Source organism: Zonotrichia leucophrys, chromosome 3, assembly GCF_028769735.1.
Source record: "Zonotrichia leucophrys gambelii isolate GWCS_2022_RI chromosome 3, RI_Zleu_2.0, whole genome shotgun sequence".
NCBI lineage: Eukaryota > Metazoa > Chordata > Aves > Passeriformes > Passerellidae > Zonotrichia > Zonotrichia leucophrys.
This window is the reverse complement of record NC_088172.1, coordinates 32,705,341-32,732,778: the sequence shown is the minus strand read 5'-3', so window position 1 is coordinate 32,732,778 and position 27,438 is coordinate 32,705,341. Positions and strand designations below refer to the sequence as shown.

Below are 27,438 nucleotides of genomic sequence, written 5' to 3'. Positions count from 1 at the left end.
AGCAGATCTGCCCCTGGAGCATGTCCAAGACTGTGGAGTGGGTTTGCACAAGATATTCCCATTCTTCAGCACCCATTCTCCCTGTTTCAGTGCCAGACAGGCATGGCAGCTGCTGTGTCACAGGCATGGAAAGCTCACAGCTCTTGACAGATTGCTAGAGCTCTGTGGCAGAAGTGATGGTGCATTCACCCCTCACGCCTCTGACATGGATTGAAAGTTCCTTTGGGCTCCAGTATCCAGTCTGTTGGCATGAGGAGATAGGAGTATTGGCAATTGACTGAACTCAGAGCCTTGTTTCATTACATACCTGTGCAGTGGACAAAGCCAAAACAAGATCCCAAATAATTAGGATGTAAATTGTGGAGCCCTGTCAATTTATATTGCTATCTCTAGTCCTGCTAATCCCAAAGGAGATGCTGAACTGCTGCCATGATATGTTGCTATAATTAAACTAGGAGAAGCTTTTCTAACCACTTCTGGTGCAGAAAATGTTTAATTTTTTTCATTTGTAACAAGCTTATTGTCACATGGGTGTATGATCTATAAACTACTGCAGATCTGTACTTCATTAAGTTCTGAAGATAAAGCCTGATAAAAATGTAGAAATAGAAATCATTATACTCATCCCCTAACTTTCAGGCTATGAATTAAGATACCTAAAACAAGAACCATTGGATCTGTGTATGCACCAGCATACGGTCAATGAAAAAAAAAGGAAAGGTTTCTATAAAATGATCTCAACAGGAAGTTCCCTGCTTCCAGGAAGTGCTGGATCCACTGGAGGTCACTAGCTCAGTGACACTGTGATGAAATCACTCCATGGAAGATAAATCTTGTGGAATCCAGTCCTGTGATTCCAGTCCTGTGATTGACAGACCATGGCATGTAAATCTTATCTTTATTCACTGGAAGTTATGGAGTCCTCTTTTAAGTGTTAACAATAGTATATAAGCCTTATCAAGTTCCATAGATTAAAAAAAAATTAAAAGTATAAAGGTCATTGATATTTCTTGATTCAATATAGGTGTCCTCCTGCTTCCATTGTTCATCCTGTACTCCTGTCTGTGTTAGTATCTCTCTGTACCTACAAATACATACAAAGGTTCTTCCCTTTTCCAGCGTATGTGTATTTATATGCATGCACATGTAACTCTTATTTCATATGTATCTTTTGATACTACCTAGAAGTAACTCTTTGAAGCCCGAGAGATTGCTCTTGGTGATCCTTTTCCCTAGACAAACCAGAGCTGGATGGGTTAGAGGATACCCCTACTGGGTTTCCAGGCTAGCAGAAATGCATATTTTATAGCACTGGAGAAAGGATTTCCCTTTAAAACATGTGGCATAGGCATAATCCACAGCAAAATGATGTGATGTCCAGGCTTCACTGGCATTCCACTTCAGTGTCCCAATTCACACTGGTCTTTGTCTCACAGGCCCCTTTGGAACTCATGTCACCAAAGCCTCCAGTTCCTCTGGGATCATTAAATCCTTACTCAATTTCCAGCAGATATGGGAATTGTATGTGAGCAAATGCAATGTACACAAATCATTCCAGCCACCCTTGTATTAAATGAACTTTTTTAAGAAGCTGGTTTTGACCTGATAGAACATAATGGTTTCAAGGGAACCATATAGCCATTACAATCAATCATATAAATGAATACTTAGGGACACCTAAATCCAAAGATTATTTGTCTGCTGTACATATACTTGCTTAGAGGAGGCTGAAGGATAGACCCCTCAAATCTGCAATGAAAACATCTGTACTTTTACAAAATTTTCCTTAAAAATGAGCATATACAAAAGTCTTTCTCAGATTTCAAAATGATCAGTTCATTTTGAATCAGTGACCCCCAGCATCAAATTACATTTTGGATGTATTGCTAATAAATTATTGGTTTAGAAAAGCAAAGGAATTCAGGATGATAAAGAGTATTTTATATGACCAGTTCTGATTGCAGACCCTGGTTTCTCTATAAACTGATGGTTTTTCATGTGTTATTAATTACTGTGTACTGTACTCCTTTCACAACTATGGCAGATACTGTAAAGCTGAGGAAAAGCAAGTGATATAAAATACAAAAATGTTCTGCAAACCCTGCTTTTGCTTCCTTTTGTTGCTCTCTCGCAATGTAAAAACAGATAAATGGTTTCCTCTTTCAAATACAACAAAAAGAAATGACTCCTGGGAGGAGCCCTAGGATGCCAAGTTTGAGCCTGGATTGAATTTTTATGACCACTGTAAAAACTCCTGAAAATAGGAAATTATAATGGAAATGCTGACTCTCACTGCACCAGTGTGAGCAGCACCACCACGGCATTATTGGTGATCTAAAGGGGCTGGAAGTTGAAGTGGAATCATTTACACAGCCCACTTCACACCGCTTTGCAAACAAGGGGTGTGTGGGGCGGGAAACTTGTGGTGGGGGGGAATCTTGAGCTTAATTAGTTGCTTGCAAAATCCATTGTGATTCTTGAAGAAGACAAATCCCCTATCGCTCTGTTCCGTGCTCTGGGTTTCCTTTCCTGCTCCGCAGCAGTTGCTGGCGGAGGGCTGTCCCCGCGGGCTGCGCGGGGCGCGGGGGGGCAGCCGGGACCTGCGCGCCCGTGGATCTCTCCCCCGCCGCAGCAACTCCCCAGAGAAGGGCGGTAACACATTAGAGCGCCGGGCCACATCTCAGCATCGCCATCAAGCAAGAACGATTTCTCCCTTGTTAACAAAATGGAGCTGTTCCAAAGTTTGGCTTTTATTTTCAGGGAGCCCTAGAAGTTTGGGGGAAAAAAAAAATCCAAAGCTAGCAGAACAGCGCTATATCCATCTCTGCACCGATTTTCTTTCTGAGGGATGGAGGCGGCAGCTGCTATTTGAAGAGCGTTTACTCGCACCGCGGGAGCAGTTTCCACCCGCGTTGTTTGCCGCTATCCTTCCCTTTCTTGTCATTAGCAGCTATTAAAATACTAAGGCAACAAGGAACCCGAGGAGAGAGCTGTGGTCGGGAGGGAGAGGGGGGTCAGTTTGGGAAAGGGGGTGCGGGAGCACCCGCGCTGCCTGCGGGCCCTGCCCGGCGCCCTCCGCCGCCCGCAGCTCCCGGCCCCGCTCCGCGCTCGGCCCCCGGAGCCCGTGGCCTTCCCTGCCCCTTCCTGACGCTCCCTTTTCAGCTCAGTCCCGGCCGTCCCAGGGAGGGCAGAGTCCACACGCTCTAATCCTTCACCGCGACCATCAACAAAATCGAAGGAAGAGGAGAAACCACGCAAAGCGAAGAAAAGCAGAATACATATATACACATACACATGTATTTGTATCCCGGGTGCCACAGATAACGGGGCGTTACACCTGGCCCGGGGAGGCGTGAGCACAAGGAGGGCAATGCTGAGTGCACTTGTGCCTGCTCTCCCCTGCGTGTCTGCCGCCGGGGCTGCTCCATCCTCCCGGTGAAGCTCCGCAACCTCCGCCGAGCGCTGCGGGCTGCTCGGTCCTGCTCCCGCTTCCTTTCCCCGGGAGCGCCGGGAGCTGCAGGGCTGCCGAGCGGAGGCGGCTTTGCCCAGCCATCCCCCACCCTCCGCCTCCACGCTCGCCAGGCTCCGGGAGCGATGGAGCCCTGGGCTCTCCGAGCGCACGAACCTCCCCCTGCTCCGCCGCAGCGCTGCTCCCCCAGCCCCAGCGGCGGATGATGCTTCGCGAGTAGCACAGTTGTTTCTGCTCAGTAACAGAATTTTAAGGGACTAGCGCAGTTCCCCGGTGGGCAGAAAGTCCCACGGAAGCAAAAGGGAGTTTTATCCTGCCCATGGTTATGGGATGGGGCAGGGAATCGTTTTTCTTGCAAAGGTTAAGTGGGTGAAGTTGGGTATTCCAGCAGCAGCAGGGAAGAGGAACATCAGTCAGGCTGTGTAACCCTCTCCCAGGGCGTGTGTAGGTGCGTCCAGGGATGACCAGCATCCAGAGGAGCGTGAACCAGAGGAGGCGCGATCCCCAGAGCCCTTGAACCCAGAACTTCTTAGAGAGGAGGCGACAAACGCAACAGGCTCCCCACGGGAGCGGTGGGGAAATGCCCTCAGATGTTCTCCCCGTGCCCCCCGAGTCTGCTCCGCAAGTGCCGCTGAGCCGCTCGCCCCGGTTCGGGCGCCTGCAGCGGCACCGACGGCACCGGGGCGAGGCGGCAGCGCCCGACGGCGGCTCCGGCGCTGCGGGAGCGCAGCGGAGCAGTGGTCCCGGTGTGCCGCGTCCGGGATGCTGCTCCCCGAAAACGGGCTGCATGGAACTGGGGGCCTTTGACCTGCAGATGCGTGGGACAGGATTGGGACGGGGATGATTTTGGGAAGGGGATACAGGTGGGAAACAGTAATGGGGGCTCCGGTCTCCCCAGTCATCCCACAGGTTACTCTTGCAACGAATTGGGTTTCGCTGTCGCGTCTAAATCCTACAAACGTGGCTAGCTTTGAGAGCAGATGCCTTCACTTTTCACAATTCTGTTGAAGTCGTAACATTCCTAATCGACAGCAGATCTTAGCTGCGGAAAAGCGCAGCATATTCCCTGAGTGTCAGAGTGGTTTTGTTCCCCGTTCCCCGTATTAGGTTCCCCACCGCTGTAAGTTGACATAATGCAAATTAGCAAGGGACATCATAAAAATCCATTCGAGAATAAAGGTTTTGGAACAACATACGCTTCATAACTTAAACGCCATATATTTAAAACAAATACACTTAACAAGACAGTTAACCTGAAACTTCAGTTCTATCGCCAGTGGGTTGACAAGTCCAAATATTTTTATTTTTTAGCAAATACGTAAATATTAGACGACACATTATCCAGGCAGCTTTCAGCTCCAGCTTCCAGGAATATTCTAGAACAGAATGATTTGTCAACGATCTGCTTTGATTATAAACTACTTTCGCGTGGGAATAATTTTTTTTTGTGTCTCCCTCCCCCGTAGGCAATGAGATCATTTACTGCCACGCATTTCGATGTTTAAGTATTTATTTCAGAATGGTGGGGTTTGTACCTGGAAGAGTATGGTTTTTATTTTTTTTCCCTCAAATGCAGCACGTGCAGGTAGCTGGGTTTGTGTTTACCGTCTCAGCTAACCCGCTATTTCTCTAAAGAGAATTGCGACTTTTGTTTTATTAGCGCATGCACCCACCCTCAGCTATAATAAGATTTTTCCTATGTGAAAAGATTCATCTCCAGTTAGAAGAGCTTACCTGCTCTGGTCTGTGTCTTGGTCTGGAAACACTTGGGAATCTTACATTTGTGTTCAGAAAACTGGACTTAAACTATATTTGAAAATGCAAAGAAGTCAGTTTACAGTACCGGGCACAGGATCACATTTCTCGACAGGAATGAAAATACGAGTTTAGGGATTAGGGGTTTGGGTTTTGAGGGTTTTCCCTTTCTGTCCCCTCTTTTTTTTTGGCTTTTTTTTTTATTTTTTTTTTTTTTATTTTTGCTTGTCAGGGGGATGTTTTGTGTATTTGGTTGTTTTGGGTATTTTTTTTAAGTAGGTTTTTCTTTTTTTTTTTTTTTTTTTTTTTTTTTGGAGGGGGTTTGAGTGTGTGAGGGTTATGATAAAGAAAGAGAGAAAATAACAACACGAAAAGCGAGAGAACTGAGGAAGAACTGGGAACGTCTTTGCTTCCCCTCTGCCTCATAAAAATGCCACTCGTTTACAAAAAAAGGGAAGGAAAATCTCTTCGCCTGCCTGGAGCAGAGTGCTATGTTGGACCACAAATTGTTCATAAAAATTGAGAGGATTTGGGGTTGAAACAGCAGGGCTAGGCTTGCTCCGCCACGCTACTGTCATGCTCATGAGCACTTATTCTGCAGGATGATAATGCAGTGTTTTCTTGTTGCTGTTTTATTGATTTTGGCTTTATTTGTTTGCTTGTTTTTCCTTCGGAGATGGTGAAAAAAAGGAAAAGGTGCAATAACATGAGTGTCCTGAACAATAAAAAGACACATGCGTGTCCCCGAGCACGGTACCGTGTTATCCTGACGGATCTGTCTTCGCTCGCGTGTTATATTACCCTGGCTTCTCGGGACAATGTAATATACCCAAGCAATTTTCTCCCCTTGCCGGATCTAAAGGAGTGTGAATGGATGGATGAATAGAAAAACAAATAACCGAGGAGATTACGGCCTCAGATTAATTATAAAGCACGTTTAACCTTTTTCTTTCGAGGGTTATTTTGCTTTTCCTGTGTCGCCGGGGCAGTCGCCCCCGGACGCAAGCAAAGCTTTGCGGCTCCCCATCCACGGGGACCCCGCGGAGTTTCGCACGCCGTGGAATCCCTCCGGGGAGCTGGGAGAGACCCTCCCGGCCCGTGGGAGGAAGGGCAGGAGGAAGGCACCCAGGTCAGGGGCGCTGGGGCGGAAAGTGGGGATCAGGAGGGATGCTGGGACGGACGGAGGAAGCGTCCTCCCGGGGGTGGACCCCCCACAGGTAAGCGGCTCACGGGATCCTCTCTGAGGATCTTCTCAGAGAGGCAGAGCAACTTGCGTTTCCTAAATCCATCCAGCGGGAGCAGATCCCTCCCTCCATCCTCCTTCCCCACTTTTTCATCCTTTCTGCCTTTGTCCCCCTCCCGCCCTCTGGGCAGGTTCCGGTGAGTGCTGTCCCGCGGCTCTGCCCGGCGGGGAGGAGGCGCGGCGCGGTTCGGCGCGGTTCGGCGCGGCTCGCAGCCGTGAGGTGCAGAGCGGAGCGGCGGGGCCGGATCGGCGCAGGCAGCGCTGCCGCTCAGCGGCGCCGGGGGAGCGTCCCGAACCCGCGGAGCTGCGCGGGGAGCCCGCGGGGATCCCCCGGGAGGACGCTCCGGCTGGTGGGGGGGGGGCCGGGGAGATGCTCCGGGAGAGGCTGCGGGAGCGGGGAGGGGGGAGCGAGGAGAGGTTCGCGGGCTGCGAGCCCGGGCTGCTGCGCCTCCCGGAGAAGCGGGCTGAAAAGTTGGTTCTTCCCAGCCAGGAACTTTGCGGCGGAGTGCGCATGCCCGGAGTGCGGTGGGAGGCTGAGGGGGGAGCGGGGCGGGGGGGTTGAAATAAGGAGGAGGCAGGAGCGAAGGGATCGGTTCAGTCTGAGCGCGGCCGCTCCCGGGCGCGTTCGCACTCCAGCGCACGCAGCCGGCGCCGGGAGCAGGAGCAGGGAGAGCACCTCCGGCCGCGCCGGCCGGAGGACCTGGACACCTGGCCCCGCTCGGATCTGCCTGTACCCGCTGGAGGAGCAGTGGGGTGGGTGGGGTGAGCTGTGCCCCCCCCAGGGCCAGCACAGACACTGACCTAGCCCAACCTCCGTTTTTCTTTTTTTTTCTTTTTCTCTTTTTTTTTTCCCCTATTTTTTTCCATTATTTTATTTTACCAGCTCCAATTTAGCCCAGGATCTTTTAACTGCTGCCAGCGGTGGAGCACAGATCGGGATTAGGTAAATAAAAAGAACAACTCATTCTGTTTGGTTTTGTTTTGCCAAGCCTCGGGGGTTGGGGATATCGACTCAAACACTTCCTTTACCTCCTTTCTTGCTTTGCCCCCATCCCCTCCCACAACCCGCTGGATGGTGCAGAAGCGTGGATATTGTGGTTCACGTGAGGAGGACTGCTCTCTTTGGGGCGGGCGGAGGGCTGGGGTAAGCCTTCACATGGGTCTCGGATATTTTGATGCTGTTTTAAGATTTGTCCTCCCCTTTCAAAGTTGTGTCTCCCCCCTTGCGGAGAAGCAGTGTTTCAAACCCGAGCTAAAAATGACACATACGAGCAAAACAGAAGCCTGCATGTCCTTTACGGCCTTGAACTTCTAGCTTTTCTCCTTTCTATTATTGGCATGTCTTTCCACTTCTTTCTCTTCTTTCTTTATTTCTGAGAGGTTTCTTCATTTCCTTTTCTCCTTTTCTTGCAACTCCAGTGTTTTAGGATCTGAAAAGCCTTCTCTCTTTCTTCCCAAGGCCATAACAGGAATGAGCCTGGTGTTTATATTTGTCTGATCGAAACAAGTTCAGCGCAAGAGAGACTAAGCTTCTCTCGAGGCCGAGCCTATAAAGTGTCAGTGCAAAGCCGAGGATTAGAGTACGGTTGTTGTAGTTGGCTTTTGGCAGGGAAACTATAAAAATAGAGCATTTTGGAGATTATTGTAGCGCCGCAGGAATTGTTCGATAAATCGCGAGCCAGGCAGGAGGGTCCCGGACAGGTGCGCCGTGGGTCCAGTTCAGTAAGTCCGGAGAGAGCTGGGAGAGAGGTTTGATCCCACGGCAGCGTGGGCCGGGGCTGCGGCTCAGGGCAGAGCCCCGATGCGGGAGCGGGAGCGGGCCCAGGGATGCTCGGCCGTGCCCCCGCGCTGGCACCGCAAAGCCTCGGCCATGCCCGCTCCCCTGTGCGCGCTGTGGCCGTGGGAAGCGGGGAGGGCAGAGACAAGGAATCCTCCCTGCGGCCGGGAGAGAGGAAGGACGATGTATTCCCGTGCAGGGGAGGCAGCGGGTATTTCTCTAGGGAGAAAGCGAGGGCGAATGTTGTGCTGGTGGCCCTTCAACACCCGAGGGGATTGCAAAGGCACACGCACAGTACCCCCAGACCTGCCTAGGAACCCGTGCGGGGAGAAGGTGAGGAGCTGCCCCTGCGGCCGCGCCACCCACGCCCGCAGCGCTCCCGCCGCGGCCCCGCAGCCGCTGCTCCCCCGGGGCCCAGCTCGGCATCTCCGCTGCTCTGCATAGAAGGAGAGCTGCCCGGGCAGCGCGGCCAGCGATGGTGCACTCACCCCCCGGCTATTCTTTACTGTTATTATTATTATTATTATTTTTATTTGAGAAACTAAAGCCCATCTCGTTCACCCGCGCTCGCAGTGGTGGTCTGGGGAGACTTGTCAACACCGATTTCGTGATAAAATGTGAATGATGATTTTATAAGGATTGAGCGGAGATATCCAAGGCACACGCTGACTGAGCCTTCCAGTCCTCATTAATGTTAGTAATTAACTCTTTCACGCTCAATTAGCCCCAAATAAACCTGCTTTAATAGATTCTGCACACTTCATTAATACTTTGAATAAATCTGTGTTGAACAATGCATTTTATTCCTCAAGAGCACCACGCTCGAAAAATGCGGAGGGAAAGGGCAGTTTTATTTCCTTTCCACTTAGTTTCCCAAACACAAATAACTTACAAGCTCCATTTCTCGGCTTTAACTTTAGGAAGGGAAACTTTCTTCCCCTCAAAGGAGACAAAATAAATAAGCGACCTGGTGGCAAAATGCTGCACACCGGTGCGTGCAGCCGAAAGGACAGGGCTACCAGGCTTGAAAAAATTCAGCAAAACTGGGGAACATTTTTTTTTTACGGAAGAACCTGATTGCTGTAGTTTGTCGCAAGAATGCATCATTTTATGTCCGCTACTTTGTCATGTTTGTAAAAATAAGCAACGTTCTCAGGGTAATTTACCTCCTCCATTCTTCCATGTGGAACTAATTAGCAAACCTCATTATTTATGAGTCAGGTATTTAATGTAACAAATATCCCTTTCAAAGGATACATCGGAAATTGATAATTCAATGTAGAAAGGAAAAGTACCGACTAGTCACAAGATTACTGAAAAACCCATTTAATTTTTCCTCTTGCTGTGCTACCAACAGAAAAACGTGTCTATATATTTTTTTTTTTTCCCGGCGTATAGAGTAGGTAGAATTTAATCTGGAAGGTTAAGATTGAAATGGTTTTAAAACAGTGGCAACTGGACAATAGCATTACCGTATCTTCACTCAGGGCAAAGGGTAAGAAAGCTGGAGACAGATGTAGACTTTCAAGTTTATGATCCTATTTTGCAGGGTAAATTTATCTTGGCATGAGTGGGTTTTGTTTCAGTCAGAACACAAGTGTTTTGTTCTTAATTACTCACCGAGCTACTTTGTGTTAAAAAAGAAAACCCCGTACAGTTTTATTGCAATGGGGGAATTCAAGCAGAGAACTCGCGGGGTCTTCTTCTGTAAAAAAAGAGGAAAAAAAAGAAGACCAGATAACGATCTGTTTACATGAAGCAGAATTAAAGGTGGAGGTGACACCGAAATCAAAGAAACGTTGATCTCTCTGCGGGCAAGTGGGAGACCAGAGAGCTACTACACTGTGAAACACATTCGCTTTGATGTCCCTAAGTGAGGGGACTTTATGAAATAGCCTGCTCTTCATCCATATTTTCGACTATCCCGGTCGTACAGAGCAAAAGTGTAGCTTACATTTCTGGAAAAGTGCCAAAAAACTTGTAGTAACATGAACAGTCTGCTCCTGCCTCCTCTTTCCTTCTTATTTTCTCCTCCTCTCTCTTTTTCTTTTTCTCCCTTGTCGTCTTTTGCTTTTTTATCCTTTTTAGGATTTTTTCTTTTTTTTTAATTTAACAGAACTTCTCTAGCAAGAACCAAAAAACTGCGGGTGTAAGGGATGTTATTATGACCTGACTGCATTTCTCCTTGGTTTGTGCCTTGTTCTTTATTGGGAAAATGTAAAGAGAATTTTTAAAATATTTTCAAGCAAGAATTTACCCATATTGACGTAGTAGATTTCTGCTTAAATATTCCATATTAAGTGTTTGCTAAGAATACAAAGAAAGAAAGAGGGATAAACACCATTTGCAGTAGCCGGTTTCATATTTGAGAGATCTAGAGTTACCTAGACAGAGAAATGGACATGGAGCCATTGTGAAGGACAGAAACAGACATTTTCAGGTACCCAGATGAGAGGACAAGAGTGTTTTCTGTGCACTTTGTTCTTGGGGTCACCAGCTGAGGCATTTGTGCTGTGATGTGGACATGCTTAGTGTATAGGCAGCACTAACTAAATAAAAGTATATTCCCAGTAGAGCAACAAAACAGTCTGGTTGGTTCAACAGCCCTAAATAGTTCAGGAAAAAAAAAAAAAAAAAACAACCAAAAAAAAATCCCCAAGCACAAAAACTCCCACCAAAACAAAACAAAAACCCCCAATCCCCAAAAAATAGAAATAGGGGAAAAAGACCAAAGGGAGGAGAATAGATAATATAATGTGTGCATTTTTCAATCAGTCACTATCAGAAATGTATCCAATTGAAAACCAAAAAATGTCACAATCTCTTATTCTGGGTCATTGCGGTGGAATTCCTCTAAGGTTTGAGTCTCTCTTCCTGCTGCTGATTTATGTAAAGCAGAGTGAAAGGTGGGCCTGGAGTACAGAGCTGCTCAGAGTAAGCTTCTCCCTCTCACACCCTCCCAGCCGCAGCTCCTCTTTCCAGGCAACAGCACACATATAAATCAGATTTGTTTCCCTGGTCTTTAGACCTCTTCCACCAGCAGTTTCCACACCCCCAGACTTCCAGCTCGGAGGGACAATTACTGCTCTGCTACACTTTGCTGCCTGTTTCTCCAAAGGGCCTTCACTCTTCACATGGGGATGAATTCTAATCTGAATACTGTGAGGACCCTGTGGGGATCTCATGGGGGAACCTGCCTAAGCTCAGCAGGAACCCAGTCAGGATCTTACAAAGATCCTGTTGTGTGGATCCTGTGGGAACACTGCAGCAAACCTGTGGGGATTCTGGCAGCAAATAGCCCCACTGAAGGCAAATCCCAGATCTCACTGAGGGGAAAATGAATATAAGTTAAGGGCTGTGGAGTAAGGAGGAGGCTCTCTGGGCTGAAGGGATATGATTCTTCCAAAAGCCATGGGTGCTCTCACACCCACAAAGGGAGGAAGCTGTGTCCCCACCAACAACCCTCGGGAGGCATCCACTGCCAAATGGTTGACAGCAGCCAGGGCTGAATTTTCAGACTGGGCCAGATGTGCCTGAATGCTGCTGCCTTGTAGCATTTTCCCCTCCATCTTGTGGGGTGGGACATGTAGGGATCTGGCCCAGAAGAGAGGCTAGGGGCTTGGCAGGACCCTGAAACCCAGACCAAAGTGGTGGCACCCAGCCCAGGGAAGGGCTGAGGCCCTGCAGCTGCTGGTCTGGGTGCCCCATGGGAAGGGTCTCGCCAGTCCTCGTCTTTTAGCCTTTTGAAGAGCTCTAATTAAGCAATTGCTTAGATTAGGAAGTGAGTTTGAAGCCAGGCATTTCTCCCTGGGAAGAGCAAATGGCATTTCAGGTTTGTCAACCAAATTCAGCATTTTCCTCTTTCTTTTTGCATTACACAAGAGGGAGGACTTTGGCAGGGATCTTCCCCATAATGTGTTTTCACCAAAATTATTTTATTTTTCTGAAAGAGGGACAGCATGCAGTTCTTCATCACCTCAGAGTCTTGGCTGAGGCTAGACCAGAGGGAGCTGAGTGATCCAGGAGCAGGAAGCTCCTCACCCTTCCCTGTGTCACCTCAAGGGCCAGGGCTAAATGCAGCTTCTCTGGACAGATGTAGTGGGCAGTATCTCACTACTTTCTAAAAGCTGAGGTCACCTAGGAAGGGATTATAAATTACTGGGATATGACTGAGATTTTTGGGCCAAAAATGGCATCTCGGCTGTCCCCGTGTACAAGATCATTGGAAGTCTGTGCAGCAGGGGATGCTGCTGGGAAGTGAATGATTGTGGATGCAGTGCAACTTTTGTGTGCAAGAGAGAGATGGGGAGAGGGAGAATCTGGGGATGCACTCCCAGCAAAGACCTGGCGAGGCCTCTAATTCCAAGGCAACCTCTTCCTGCGGCTTTGGAGAGGGATATTGATTAGGGGTGAGGTAAGGTGCTTTAATTTAAAATAAATCTACTTCTTCCTCTTCCCCTCCCATCTTTATTTTCCAGATATTTTCCTCCCCTGTTCCGAAGATCCTCCTCCTGAGCGGCCACCATGGGAAGTAAAACCCTGCCGGCGCCAGTGCCCATCCATCCTTCCCTGCAGCTCACCAACTACTCCTTCCTGCAAGCATTCAACGGGCTGCCCGCCGTGCCCTCTGACCACCTCTCCAACCTCTATGGCTTCAGTGCCCTGCACGCCGTGCACCTGCACCAGTGGACTCTGGGCTACCCGGCCATGCATCTGCCCCGCTCCTCCTTCTCCAAAGTGCCCGGCGTCTCCAGCCTGGTGGACGCACGGTTCCAGCTGCCCACCTTCCCGCTCTTCCCACATGTCATCCAGCCCAAGCAAGAGGCTGCCAACATGACTCTCAAAGCCAAACCCCGCTTTGACTTTGCCAACTTAGCAGTGGCTGCCACGCAAGAGGACCACTCTAAACTGGGACAGGCAGACAGTCAGGGCTCACCAGCAGGGCTGGGGTCTTTGCTTGAGGTGACTAAACTCTCTCCAGAAAAGAAACCCACGCGGGGAAGGTTACCGTCCAAAACCAAGAAGGAGTTTGTGTGTAAATTCTGTGGCAGGCACTTCACCAAGTCCTACAACCTTTTGATCCACGAAAGAACCCACACTGACGAACGGCCCTACACATGTGATATTTGTCACAAGGCTTTCAGAAGACAGGATCACCTGAGGGATCACAGGTAACTATTTTTCTTTCCCTGTTCTTTTTCCCTTGTGTATTTGTACTCTCCCAGTTACCAATCCACACTCAAGATTTTTATAAGAGAGGTAAAGTACCCATCCTACCAAGAGTGTTCCCTCTAGTTTTTCCTCTGCCCACTGTTGGTGGAAGAGCCCAGGTAACTCACAGTGGAAGACATACCTCACTCACTCCATAAAGACAACTTTCACAACCTCCTTTTTACTTCTAGAGATGTTTTCACCCTCCATTTGCATCATGTGTCCTCTGCCTCTATGATCACTCAGAAGTGTCATGAAGACACACAGTCTGGTGACCCCAAAGTAAAAGAGAAGTTCTTTATCCCTAAGAAGGGCACCCTATAATGATGCGCCCTCTGATGGGCCCCTCTCTTGCACGCATACATACCAACACTCGCCCAAGAACCACGCTCTAGCACTCTCAATCTCAGCAGTAGGTGTAAGAAATGTCCAGCCCATTCTCCCCCAGGTGCCTCACTGCTGAGTTTAGGCCAGTTATTTCTGACATATCAATTGTTTTTCTCTCTCCAGATATATCCATTCTAAAGAAAAGCCTTTTAAATGTCAAGAATGCGGGAAAGGATTTTGCCAGTCCAGAACACTAGCGGTCCACAAGACACTGCATACGCAAGTAAAGGAACTGAAACCTGCCAAACTTAAGTGTTGAATCTCCATCTTCTATGAACATTTCCTCCCCTTCAGACTTTACACCAAAACTAGAGCAGAAACAAAACTTTCAGGATGGGAGCACTGGACTTTGTGCTTTGCTTTTGTTTCTACTTTCAAAAGGGCAAAATCTGCACCCCTTCAATTCCCTGTCCAAGCAGTTAACTTCCTAAGTCGTGGGTGAAAAGATTATTTTGAGTTTAAAATATACGTGAATGATACAGAGAGCGCTAGCTGACTTGTGTGGCTTTGATAAACTTTATGCCAAAAGGTGGTGCTCACGTGTTGGACAGGAATCTCTTTAAAACCAAACAAAACCCCACAACACCCCCGACCAACCCTGCCCCCACCCAAAAAAACCCCCATAAAACAACCAAAATCGTAGCTTCCAAAAGTATTACTTAAGAAAATCCAAACTCTTATTTTATACTTTTTTTTTTTTTGACTGTATAAAGCTTCTTATTTTTACACTTCAGGAAATACAAAGAATTCCAGAAGACAATTAAGAACTGAAACCGTGGTTTCTCATCACAGCACCATTAAGACAAGGAGAGGGGCAACTTGCAAATCTTATTTGCTAGTTTGTTTTCAGAAAAGAAGAAAATTAATGTTTGGAAATGACCTAAGTCTCTCAAGTGGGAGTTCTATCATGCGTTAGAAAATGCATCCAGATCTCAGACCTGCGCGTTCCTGGTGTTGGGACAAATCAGTGTTCATGGGACATGGAGAACTTTTTTATTACCTTGTGGTCTAGTGTGCTGTGAGGAAGTTTGTAACTTCTGGACTTATTTAAAAAACCCAGAGGAAAGAAAGATGGCAGTACGTCAAACTGACGGTATGCACAACGTGGTTTTAGTGGTACTTAAAGTCTTCGTGTGTCCTGGTGTGAGAGAACAAATCTCAACTTGAGAGCGTATTTTTTTAAATGCTGGCTTTCTGAACAGTGTATTCAAATTAAGAGACATTCCAATAAGTTCTGTTTATTAAAAAAAAAAAAAGTTGTATGGCTGTTTGGCACTTTATGCTGATTATTGGTAATTGACATTTATCACTGGATTGTGTGTGGTTTTTAAGTATTAAAATAAATTGTTATTTTACAGGCAAGTCTGCATGGAATACATATGTGTTCGTTTTGTTTCTGATCTCTGATCTCTCCGCTGGTAAACCTCTGTGTCAATATTCAGAACGTATTTATTTTTTGATAGTTTTTTCTTAGTTAAGTTGTTATTTTCTCAGTGGTTGTTTCTACCGTTCTACCTAGAAAGTCTGGATCTTTTTTCTATGCATTAGTTTTCCCCCTTCTAATTTTCCTTTCCTTTTCTTCTATTTTTCTTTTTTTTAATTTGAATTTTCTTTTTTTTTTTTTTTCTTTTTTTCTTTTTTTCTTTTTTTTTTTTGTTTGTTTGTTTGTTTGGTTGGTTTTTTTTTTTTAAGTCCTGACAGAAGTAAACATCTACAGAGAGTCCAATAATTTTGCCACTAGTGAGGAAAAAAATCGTCTTGGGTAACTAAATCGTGGGTATTAGCTGATAAGATTAGGTGTCAGAAGTGTTATAAAACAAATCAGATGAGTAATGGGTGAGCTGCGGCTGCTCTCGGTGCCTGGAGGCGCTGCGGGCAGAGACTCCTTCGCACCCCCATTCCCGCCTTTGTCCAGAGAGGGCATTTTTCAGTCACATCTTCGGCCCGCTCTGCGCTGATTGGGGCGGCCTTTGATTCCCGGCAGCTGTCTTAGATCAGAGATGTTTATTCCACTGCGAAACCTCTTTGGATCGAGACGGGGGAGAGAGCGCAGCGCTGGGGCATCCGCCCGAGCCTTTGAAGCGCCTCTTGCCGCCGTCCTTTCTCGTCCTCTCGGCAAACCCTACACCTTCCTCCTCCCGTCACAAGTCAGTGCCCCCGCGATAAGAGAAGCCTCTTTTTTTTGCAAATTAGCGAAGGGGCAGAGGTGACCTCGGAGCTGCCCAGCGGCTCCTGCGCCGGCGAGGAGCGGATGCTGGCCGAGCCAGCCGCTCGGTCCGGTGCGATCCTTTCGCCTTCCCCCCTGCCGCTTTTAGTAATTTTTCCTTAATTTGGTCAAAGAATCCTATCAGGGACAGGGAAAAAGGAGCGTTTCTAACTCATTTAGTGTAAGGGGAGGGAGAAGAAACCTCTCTCCCCCTCTTATTTATTGGACAACCATTCCAGCGCACCGTAACTAATGAAAAGGCACTTGCAGGACGGGCTGCCTACCCACCTCCAACGTGGGAAAGCCCTCGGGGAGCTCGGGATGAGAAGTGCTGCCTGTGCCTGCATCCAGCTCCGGGGGCTGGGAGCGTGGGCAGAGTTTGAAGCCGGCTTGCTTCGGCTTTGCTTCCCACCCGCACTGGCTTCTCACGCTGCGAGAGGGTTTTTGGCTTTGGCAGCTGAAAAGCAGCAAGGGCGGGGTGCGGGGTGAGGTCCGCAGTGACCTGCAGGCAGCCGGCAGGGCCGGCCCTGCGCGGGAGGAGGGCGGGACGGGCGCGGAGCCCTGCGCGCCGCTCCGCTGCGCTCCGCCGGCATCTCCTGCGCGGAGCCCGGCCGCAGCGAGGAGCATCCGCCGCGGCGCTGGGTCGGCATGTCTGCTCGGCAGCTCTTCTCGGAGGCAATTTGAAGGTGTCGCCTTCCGCGCCTCTCCCCGATCCTCCGTGGGGGTTTAGAGGGATTGCCTTGCGCAAACCCCGCAGGAGCGGCCGCCTTTCCGCGGCGTGGGTCGCTGCCCCGGAGCGCTCCGTGCGACACGCCAGCCCCGCTGCCCCGCCAGGGGCACCGCATCCCGCGCCGCGCCGAGGCCGGACCGGCAGCCCCGAGGGCTGACACGCAGCCTGAAGGCTATGTGGTTCATCCTCCTCCGTGCCCTTCCAGACGGAGAATCAGAGAGAAAACCCCCGATGGACTTCCCCGTCCTTCTTGTGTCGCTCCTGGCACCAAGTAAGCGAACAAGGATGCGCCCTGGATCCTGTCGCCGAGCGAGAAAGTAAAGGGCACTGTCGCTCGGAACCAGGTTTTCAGGGGTCGTAACTACGAGGCAGAAACCCGAGTCGGGTGCACAGGGAGGGAGGAAGGGACTCAGGTCACTTTGCCGAGGCTTTCCCACGGTCGCTCCACCGCCTCCTTAACACCGGGAAACCGAAACACCCGTGGCGAGGTAAGAAACCGTGTCAGTGACTGGTTCCTGGGAACCATTAGAGCTGCGGGGTCGCAAAGGTGGAGAAACCACTCCTCCCAGCTGGGCATGAGAAGCGTTTCATTTGAAAAGCTGAAGCTTGGGGATCTGACTGCCAAGAATTTCTTGGGACCTGCAATTTTATGTGCAATTAAAAAGAAAAAGAAAACCTCTAGAACTGACATAATTGGAAATGCAGATGTATTAAAACTACGTGGGCATGCCGAGCACAGGATGCACATACAACCTTTCAGTGCCACTTGTACTACACTTAAATATGTATTTTCTCCTCCCAGAAGGCCACTTTTGCCCTGGTGCTAACAAAGGCTATCTATCTGGTCATGCTCCCAGCTGCATGGGGGAACAGTTCGCCTTTTCCCTCCAGCATTTTGAAATTTGCTAGGCAGTATCAGTTCAGCGATTCCAAGGAAAGCAAAGATGAAATCATGAGTCAGAAGAGATAAGTTGTACTAAACCCCAAAATAAATGAAAGGAATTAGATGGGAAATGTGCCTTTTGAATCAGGATCACAATTTAAATGATTAATTGCCTTCCCTCTCTTTCTTTTTATTTTCTATCTTTGCAAGTGTTTTAATTTAACATTCATGCAGTGAATAAAACTTACTTAGGCCTCTGTCTGCCAATGGAGAGCTGATTCTGTTTTCACAGTTGCTTTAAATTTTGCATTTTCATCATATAAACATCCCTGAATGGGAGTTTGCAAGAGTAAAAAACCGGGCACCTGACTCTAGTTGCCCCTTCCTGCAAGATTTATAAAGGAAGCACAGATTTTTAAATTGTAATAATTTTTTTTTAACCATTTCCAGTTACAGAAGGAAAACATAAAGATGTGTTGGCACATCTCTTGCTCTCTTTCCCCCTCTTTGCATTCCAGGCATTCTTTTTCTGCCCATAAACTGTTAGTACTCCACAAGAGCCTGATTCTGCACAGCCTGCTAAGCCTGTCTTTTTTTTAGATGCAGGAAGAAATCCTGTCAGATGGGGTCTTCAGTGCACATTCATGAAACAGAGCAAAAGCCTCTCTCAGAATGTGCACTGGAACAGCAAATAGTTACTTTTCAGCTGTGGATTGCATGTGCCTCTGAAAAAGGGACCACAAATCATTGGGTTTTTAAAGGTTCCGCATGAGTTGTATATTAATCCCAGTTTCCCTAGGGATGGATTAATCCCAGCTTCCCAGTTGTGTGGCTAGAGACAATGTGGATGGGGTTGGGAGCAGGGGAGAAGAGAGATGGGGAAAGGAGAGGGAAAATAAAAGATATGTCACAGGAATACATGGCCTAAGTGGCGAGGAGCCATAAGTAGTTTCCATACCTTTTCTACCTCTGTCACCACATGTAAGCTGAAGTAATTTAGGCTCCCTCTTTTGGTTTCTTCATCTATAAATTGGGGTAATGCTGCTGATTTTGGTCCCAGGAGACTTGGCACACTCATGTAAAAACTCCTGCTCAACCCTCAGTAGTGAAAGAAGAAACTCCAGTTTGTCTGAGGGCAACTTAAAGCAGGGCCTGATCTGGGTGATCTAATGGACTGTGGACGACAAATTTATATTCCCGTGTAATTCTTTTCCAGCCCTGGCAGTTTTGTTGAGAGATGGAGTCCTAGAGCCCAGTATGCTTTTCTTCTCTACATTCCTATCCAGTGACTACACAGGAGGAGTGGCATGGGCCAGATTCATCCCTGGTGGGACTCCAATGACATCAGTCATCTTTATAGGAGTTTTTTTGAATGAAGTCAATTGGGTTTTACAAGGACCAAGTTTGGCCACATGCATATTTAACTGCTCAGAGAGCTACAGCAGTGAATGAAGCTTCCCTTCCCTCAGGAAGAATCACTTCTCAGTCTGGGAGACACAAGCAAAGCCATTGACTTGTTTTGCACAGTCAAGTTTACCTTTTTTAAACTCAAGGAGTGGCTGAAGTGTGCTCAGCATCCAGCAGAACTTCAAAGAAACAGCAGCCTAGCTGCTTGAAATGTTCCCGGCTTTGGATGGAGCTCTGCATTTGTCCACAGGCTCGGTGCAGGTCCCACTGGTCCCCAGCAGACCCGTGTGCATGCAGAGGGCAGTGTCCTGCAGGAGCACCAGCAGCAGGCCTGTGAGCAAGGCAGGGGCTTCAACACGGGGCTGTGTCGGGCTGTTCCCTCTGCCCCTTATCAGACCTGGCTTTTCCAGGGTCCCCGTCGTGCCCAAATGTCTCTGCCCCTCCCAGTTCACATCTCCCTCTATGCTGCTCTCTGGGGCTGTAATTCCACTATCAGTTACACCTGATAAAAATGTGGTAAATCACTAAAAAGGGGCATTCTGTCCTCCACCTGTGACTTGGCTGCTGGTGCTGACTCCCCCTACACCTTACTCCTATGCTTTACTGGAGTCTGACATTGCACCAAACCAGTTTATAGCAGCATTATAGTTCCTGACTCAGTGGCTATTGAAAAATAAACCAACAATCTGATCAGTGATTACCAAAAGTTTGTCTACAGAGTTTGTCACCACTAATCACTTGAATTATTTGCAAGGTCAGTTCATTTTGTTTTCTTATTGCATCTTCTAAGGAACAAGTCAATTTGAACAACTAGAGAACTGTATTGCTGAGTAGAAGAAGATGTGTTCTGGTCGTATGAGGGACCTCAGCTCTTTCCCAAGGGATGAATGTCATGCTTCTTTTCCTGATTTCTAATGCGCCTTCTGTCTTTGCTAGATCTTTGAGTGATGGAAGTCACATTTAATTTTCAATATTATTTACATTATTTGTGTGTAATAAAGAAATCTGAGATTATGGGCTTGTTCATCTCTTTTACATCAACTTGACTGAATCAAACAGAGCTATTCTAGTTTTACAGCTGAAGTTGTGAATTAGTAATTGTTTTGCTGCAGCCACAAAACCCATACTATTGAGACCAGCTATCACTTTTTTGTCTACTTTTAATTTTCCTAAGTTTTATTTTACCACTTTGTCTTCTGTTCCTATTAGTCTATGTCATTTAGGAGAGAGGAAAAAAAGGAAGTGTTACTAGATTTTCAACAGGACATATCAACTTGTACTAGAGACTTACAGTTTTTGGTTCTTTTTCCTTCTTCAGTCTTTATTTCTCAGGTAATATTTATTTTTATAAAATTCACATTTCTAATAGTTCTTTCTCTCACCTTTTTTTCTTCCTCAGTCTTGATAGAATTCATGTCCTGCCCATTTTAATCTGTGTTTCTGCCTTTTATTCAGGTCCATTTTAGTTTGCCTACATGCTGCTGAAACTTTATTTTTATTTCCCACATCACTGGATCTGATGACTGTATTTCAATCTGACCTTTATTTTTTGCTACCTCTGATCTTCTTCATCAAGCTCAAGTAAGTCTTCCAGAACAAAATTCACTACAAATCTTTCTTTTTCTAAGTCTCTGAATTATTCTCTTCATGGTCTTGCTTTCTTCACTTGTTTCAAACAACTTCATAATTTCCAGCCTTCTCTCATCACGACACCTTTTCTCTTTCTGGCCTTTTGGTTTCAAACTGGAGCTGCTCAAATCACATTTTATGAGTGAATGATGAATCTATTTAACAATTTTTTATCCTTTCAAGGATTGTCCAGACACAACATGGCTTTCTTCCAAATGTATGTAAAGATATTTCAGTTTATATATGTCTTGGAATTTCTTTAGAGACTTGCTTTTTATCTATTCATTCTCCAGGAGTTCAGTACTAGGCTAAAAAAAGAAGTCTCAGGTACATTTTCAGAGAAGGGAGGAGAAAACTTCCCAGTTAGAAAATATAAAAATAGGTAAAAGCAGATCTCATCTAAAGTTATATGAGGTAGGAGAGGTCTGTATGCTATTTTGGGAATAGCTCCATCTTGATGACTGCGTTCCTGACCCTATGTCCTCCCTCATCTGCCATAGCCCTCGAGGCCGGACAGACACATGTGCAGAGGGAGGACTGCACTGCATGGCAGAGAGCAAAGCAGGATGCCAGCAATACACAGCTGCACAGGGCTCTGGGACTTCCTCTACCCAGGAAAAGTCTCTTTTCAGGCTCTTCCATCTCATAGTAGTCGAGCTCTCAAACCTCAAGAATAACAATTCCCCATGTTTCTTCCCAAACTTCCACAGACTCCTGAGGCCACCTTGGTGTTCCAGGCACAGCCTCCTCTGTTCTGCACATTTTCCTCCTTCCTGGATGTCTCTGCTGCATACAGAGAGCACCTGCAGCCTCATGCTGGTGCCTCTTCCAGTCTGACGTTCAGCTGGTCCCACTGGGACCTGCTCAGGGCTTGCTGTAGCTGGCCACACTGTCATGAGGGCTTGAGGATGAATTTTTTCTTGTGAGTTGCATTTTGTTGTAACTGAGAATGGTGATAGGACAGCTAATTACACACTTTTATTTTTGTTTTGGAATGGTTTGATCTGAACTTTAACAAAATTCTTTATTTTTTCCCAAGATGATTTTTTTTCACTTCAGATGGGAAATTTTGTACTATGAGTGAAACTATATTGGCTACAGGCTGGCTTCTCCCTAGGTAAGATAGGTTCTTTTCCCTATCTTTTTGCACGCAAGAAACTGGGTTTATGTAAGTGTTCTTGAAAGGGACACAAGAAATAACATCATCTGTGGCAGAAGGAGAAATCACAGACCATCAAGAATGTGCCACTTTCCATGGCTTCCCTTTGAACTGCCAGTTAATTCATTTGGTGCCTATTGTGTACTTATTTTTGTGCTCCTCCTTAAAATGCACTTTGCTTGGAAAATGACTTCTCTAACACTTTACAAACATCTCTGGCTTTCACCACCCCTCAAGTGCATTGCTGGATGTCTACTGAACATCCAGTGAATTGCTGGATACTTCTGTTATGCCAGATTTAGACTGTGTGGTGAAGGCTGCCCTGAACAACTCTGAGCACAGTGTTGGCTGCTGGTCATAGCAACCAATAAATAATTAAGAATCCAGATATTTGATGATACTTAAAGGAGGATGACTCACCCAGCCCTCTACTGTTGATTTCTTCATTAGCACAGACTTAGATCCAGGCCAAGAATTGGTTTTCCCTTATGCTTTTATTTGGTGACCACTTGGATATGGCTTAGGAAACAGTTAGTGTCTCTCCAGCAGTTGGGAAATGTTTATTTCCAGCTGTTTATTTCCCTCAATGGATTAATAAGTCTATGTCAAAGTGCTGCAAAAATGAAAACTAGATTTTCAAAATGGAGAAGGAAGAAAATTCACAGAGACACAGTGTTTTCACCAAACTCCCTTTTTTTCTGCACCTCAATGTTTAAATGAATGGTCCACTTTCCTTAGCTTTCCAATGTACTTAATCAAGCATATAAACCGTATGAAGGGTAACAAAAGTAATTCCCTCCACTGGAGAGAACAGAAGGGGAAACCAGATAGAGTTGTTAATATTCTGGAACACAACCTTTCCACTGGACTGGTAACAGCTCGATTATCACATTATGGAAACCACACTAAGTTCCTGCAAAGATTTCACTCAGTGAAAAAGCCAGCAAGAAGGACTCAGTGATTTGTGCCTTTTACTCAGAAACTGTCATCCACAAAGTCTCCTTCTCTTTTCCTCTGGCACAGAGTTTAAGTCTTAAATACAGCTTCAGACTTTTTGTCTTGTTGACTGATATCTTGTATTCCTTACCAGGTGGGGATTTTTTTTCTTCTGAGTTTGTGAGAAATATCTATTACACAGTTATCATGATTTTAGCAAGACAGGCATTTTATCCCTGGGTGGATGGAACATACTGTCCTGTTCTCCTGGGGTGTAGGAGACTCACCAAATTCCCTTCAACAGCAATCTTGCAAAAGTAGAATGACCACAGATAAAGCTGATCATAAGGACAAAACTCTTATTACCACTGGCATTCCTGTGAGAGCAATGAGATGCATCAGAAGGGACTGAATGGTGAATGAGAGAACAAGTCCCTCTTCTGGGCAATTCCATGGCCCAACAAAGAAGCAGAAATGTCCTGCCACTGTGGACAATATGGAAGAAAAAGATCAAGAGAGGCTTGACTAAACCTGGAGGTGTGAACAGGGATTTGAAGTCAGAATTCCAAAGCCAAACTTCTAAAATTAACATACAAGCACCAAACACAACAAACAAAATTGGGACACAACTCATGGTGTCCCAGTTTTCAGAGATACAAAGTGCCAGAAAGTCCCAACTAAAGTCTTTGTTGGCTGCAAGTGTTTAACATTCACAGAGTTGATTTTGGAACTTAAATTCATGATTGTTGGTTTCAGTAGAGTACCCAGTTTATAAATCACTCCTTGCATTTGGACCAGTGTTTGTAGATGTCCAGATGGAGAAGAGTGTGACTCAAAGGTGGATTTGGCAATTCCAATATGCTTTAGGTCAAACATCTGTAGGGAACATGTGTCTGATTTCCTTACAATTTCATTGTTTCAGTAGATGGTGTATCCAGTGCAATGTTATATCTGCTACTGAAATAGCTGAACGCAAATACCAGGAACCTCTGGGAAATTTTTGTTAATAGGAAAATAATCTAAAACAAATTCATCTGGTTATACAGCCAGGAGAAAAGAAATGAAAATAAAAGGAATTACTGATCCAACCAAGTAGGCACAGAAATGAAACCCCTCTAGGATTTTCTTTTTTAGTTTCTCCAACTTCCATTAATTTAACGAGCAAAGTAGGTCAGCAGCACAGTCTTGTTATGCTAATAAATGAATGCCATAGATTCACTAATGCTAAAATGTCCAAGCATTCAGCATCATTTGCTGCTTTGCAGAGGGAGCTGTGGCACAGCAGCTCTGTCTTTGGCTCCAACCCTAATTCAGATACTGAGCCCTATGAGTCAATGTAGCAACCCAGCTATGGAGAAAGCAAGCTGCAGTACCACAGAACATCAATTAGCCCTTTTCTAGCCAGGGTAAGAGAAGTCATGTAAACTGAATTTTAAGTTCCAACATTTGAGTTTTGTGCTGATAAAAGACTGGGAGGTCAGCCTGAGATGTGGAAAAGTTTGCATCAGGCTCTCATTACAATACTTATGTATTTGCTTGTAGTCTTCAGTAAACTTCAATAGTGAAACATTGTAAAATCTAAAGAAAGTTCTGAGATGCTGTTTTTTCCATGTGCTGTCTCTTTGTGGAAGGAAAGTTTATTAACTGTTAAACTGGTTATCAAAAATCTCGGTGGACCAAAAACTGATAATGTAATAGTATTTTATTTCTCATGTGGTAGGTGGAGATCTCCATGGGGAATTCCATGTCCCCCCTTACTTTTTTTTTTTTTTTTTTTTTTTTTTTTTTTTGCTGTCAAGATATAAAACAAAAAATGCAAATAAACACATTTGAATTAATAAAGCTATAAAACAGTTCAGTCCTTAAAAAGCTGTTTTCCTGATCTGGATTCAAAAATTTATTGCAGAATAACTTTTTGGAACACAGGTAAGAAGTTTTACATAACATATTGAAATTGAACAGTTTACAAAAAGTTCAAATGTTCTTTGCAAGAAAAATTGGCATATTTATATAAACAAAAAATGCATTGCAGAAATGTAAAAACATGTAGAAATAGAGCTTAAATATATTTAGGATGAAATGATTCACTTTATGGTGATATTTCAACACTATCTAGAATACTGTAGTGCTTCTTCTGCCTAGTTTTATAGGCATAAAAAGGACTTTTAATACAGCACATCTTGAATTTATAACTTGTACTTTTGATTGAAAAAATAATAATTTGGACACTGAAAGGTGGTTAAGACATACTGAGTCTGGCTCTCTATTTCCAAAATAGTATTTATTCATCTTTGGGGTTTTTTTATGTTGTTGCTCTCAGAAGCAAGAGCTACCAAATCCTGTTGAGAATATGAACTACTCTTGAGTTTGGCATTGCTGAGGGCAGTAATTCCTATCTGAACATGCATGTATGAATAGGCATATGCATGGCTCCTTGGCTTTTATGTACCATTTTTTGACCTGTGGGGAACTTCTTGTGTAGATGGTAGAGCTTATAGTTTTTCTCAGCTATTTCAGGAAAAGTTTCAAGACTTTTTGTATCTTGGGAATGATTAGTCCTTCAAAATGCTGACAAGCTAATTGAGGAAGGTAATCTTAAGTTTAACTCTTCCACCTTTTCTGCTGATGTGAAGTGAGGATTGATCTGCCAAAAGGAAATTTGCTACAAAATGGGCATTGGCTTTAAAGTTGTGAGTTAGTTGTACCAAAGGTTTGTCTGATCACTTTATGGTATAGACCACCTCGTAATATTTCAATTTGAGAACTTTTTCCTGTATTCTTTTAATCTCTTTGTTGTGGAAACATTTCACAGTGACAACTCAACCATCCCATATTCACCATGTGATGCCAATGTTTTAGATAGCATGTCTTGAAGAGACAAAATTCAACAGCATTTGTGATCTAGGATGAAATAGAAAATGAATCAAAACACTTTAATCAAAGCAGCCACTCTTCTTACTTAGCACTAATGCTTGTATGTGTGCAGCATATGAATCCACAGAGTACGTGGCTTTGTGTTTAAGTCCGTAACTTAGATACAGCAATCTGTAACAGAAATTTGGCAAAATTGGAGAAAACAAAAATATATTCAGAATGTTTGTTTAAAGCATAATAGAAAATTAGTCAAATTAATGAACAAATATTTACTACATGAGAGTATTTCAGTGTTTATGTTGTCCAAATAATCTTTGCTACATAAATTGTGTGTGGACAGCCAATATTTGCTTTTCAAACTGTCACTGGCCGGACTGGTTGCCTGGCAATATTCCTTTTTCCTGATTAGATGTGTGAGTAATATTTCCAATTAATATTTTTGCAGTTCTAGGTTTCATGAATACTCATATATGACTCCTTTAAATCTGGGGTCTGAATTCATTATGCCAGCAAAATTCAAGGAAGTTGTGGCTTGATGATATTAATTAACAAAACCAGCAAAAGGATATTTCTATACAAAATGAATTGTAGTGTTTTCCCGAGCCTAACACCCAAACACTCATCCTCTGGTAATACACAATGCAGATACTTATAAAGAAATAAATATACATAAATAAAACAATTGAATTTTATTTCCTGCTTGCAAACTGTGTGTGGGTGGCAGCTTATTCTCTTCTCTTATTCCAACTGGGTCAGATTCAATTTGGACTGGAACACAGTTTGCATCTTGCCCTTTGTCTTGTGAAACTTGGGAGCTTGCAGAAAGAGGTCATCGTCTGGCAGGAGAAGGAGTAGTGTTTAGAGTTAGACTTTGCAGCAGAGGTGAAGCTCACTGTACTCACATGGTGGCTGGATGGTCAGCCACAACTCACTGCGCTCACATGGTGGCTGGATGGTCAGCCACAACTCACTGTGCTCAGTGGTGGCTGGATGGTCAGCCATAACTCACTGCACTCACATGGTGGCTGGATGGTCAGCCACAACTCACTGTGCTCAAATGGTGGCTGGATGGTCAGCCACAACTCACTGTGCTCAGTGGTGGCTGGATGGTCAGCCATAACTCACTGCACTCACATGGTGGCTGGATGGTCAGCCACAACTCACTGTGCTCAGTGGTGGCTGAATGGTCAGCCACAATTCACTGTGCTCAGTGGTGGCTGGATGGTCAGCCACAACTCACTGTACTCAATGGTGGCTGGATGGTCAGCCACAACTCACTGTGCTCAGTGGTGGCTGAATGGTCAGCCACAACTCACTGCACTCACATGGTGGCTGGATGGTCACCACAATCACTGTGCTCAGTGGTGCGATGGTCAGCACATTCACTGTGCTCAGTGGTGGCTGGATGGTCAGCCACAACTCACTGTACTCAATGGTGGCTGGATGGTCAGCCACAACTCACTGTGCTCAGTGGTGGCTGAATGGCGCTTGGTCACTCTTCTCATGCCGGTGAATCAGAAGCCAGATGTCTTATTTTCTTTTTCTTTAATTCACAGAGTAGTGTCTTGCCAGGGTCAAACAAATATCCATGTCTCCAGAAGCAAAACTCATGATCACGCTGAAGGGTTTACAGTCAAGTTGGAATGTCTCAGAGTCTATTTTTGAGTCAATGTCCACACTTGAGCTTTTGTTGCAAAAATCAGTTTGAAGAGGAGGATAAAATACTTTTACTTAAATATTTTGACATTTTCATCTTCATTATATGCAAATAG

General features: G+C 45.6%; 2 protein-coding genes across 3 annotated transcripts; one reads left to right on the top strand and one right to left on the bottom strand.

Annotated features, from left to right (window-relative positions):
* The first annotated feature begins 6,585 nt into the window (after positions 1-6,585).
* On the top strand, positions 6,586-15,219 carry OSR1 (odd-skipped related transcription factor 1). Of its 2 annotated transcripts, none has more exons than XM_064707762.1 (4): positions 6,586-6,604; positions 7,351-7,410; positions 12,723-13,415; positions 13,966-15,219. In XM_064707762.1, the coding sequence occupies exons 3-4, from the start codon at positions 12,769-12,771 to the stop codon at positions 14,099-14,101; spliced, it is 783 nt and encodes a 260-aa protein (XP_064563832.1). In that variant the 5' UTR covers positions 6,586-6,604; positions 7,351-7,410; positions 12,723-12,768; the 3' UTR covers positions 14,102-15,219. The 2 variants fall into 2 exon arrangements, with proteins under 2 accessions (XP_064563832.1, XP_064563831.1); XM_064707761.1 differs by lacking the exon at positions 6,586-6,604 and adding an exon at positions 7,081-7,220.
* Positions 15,181-27,171, bottom strand: LOC135445134 (uncharacterized). Its single transcript, XM_064707170.1, has 5 exons — positions 27,129-27,171; positions 19,337-19,570; positions 17,197-17,417; positions 16,337-16,976; positions 15,181-16,186 (listed from the first exon to the last, which is right to left on the bottom strand). The coding sequence occupies exons 1-5, from the start codon at positions 27,169-27,171 to the stop codon at positions 16,032-16,034; spliced, it is 1,293 nt and encodes a 430-aa protein (XP_064563240.1). The 3' UTR covers positions 15,181-16,031.
* Between the last annotated feature and the right edge of the window lie 267 nt (positions 27,172-27,438).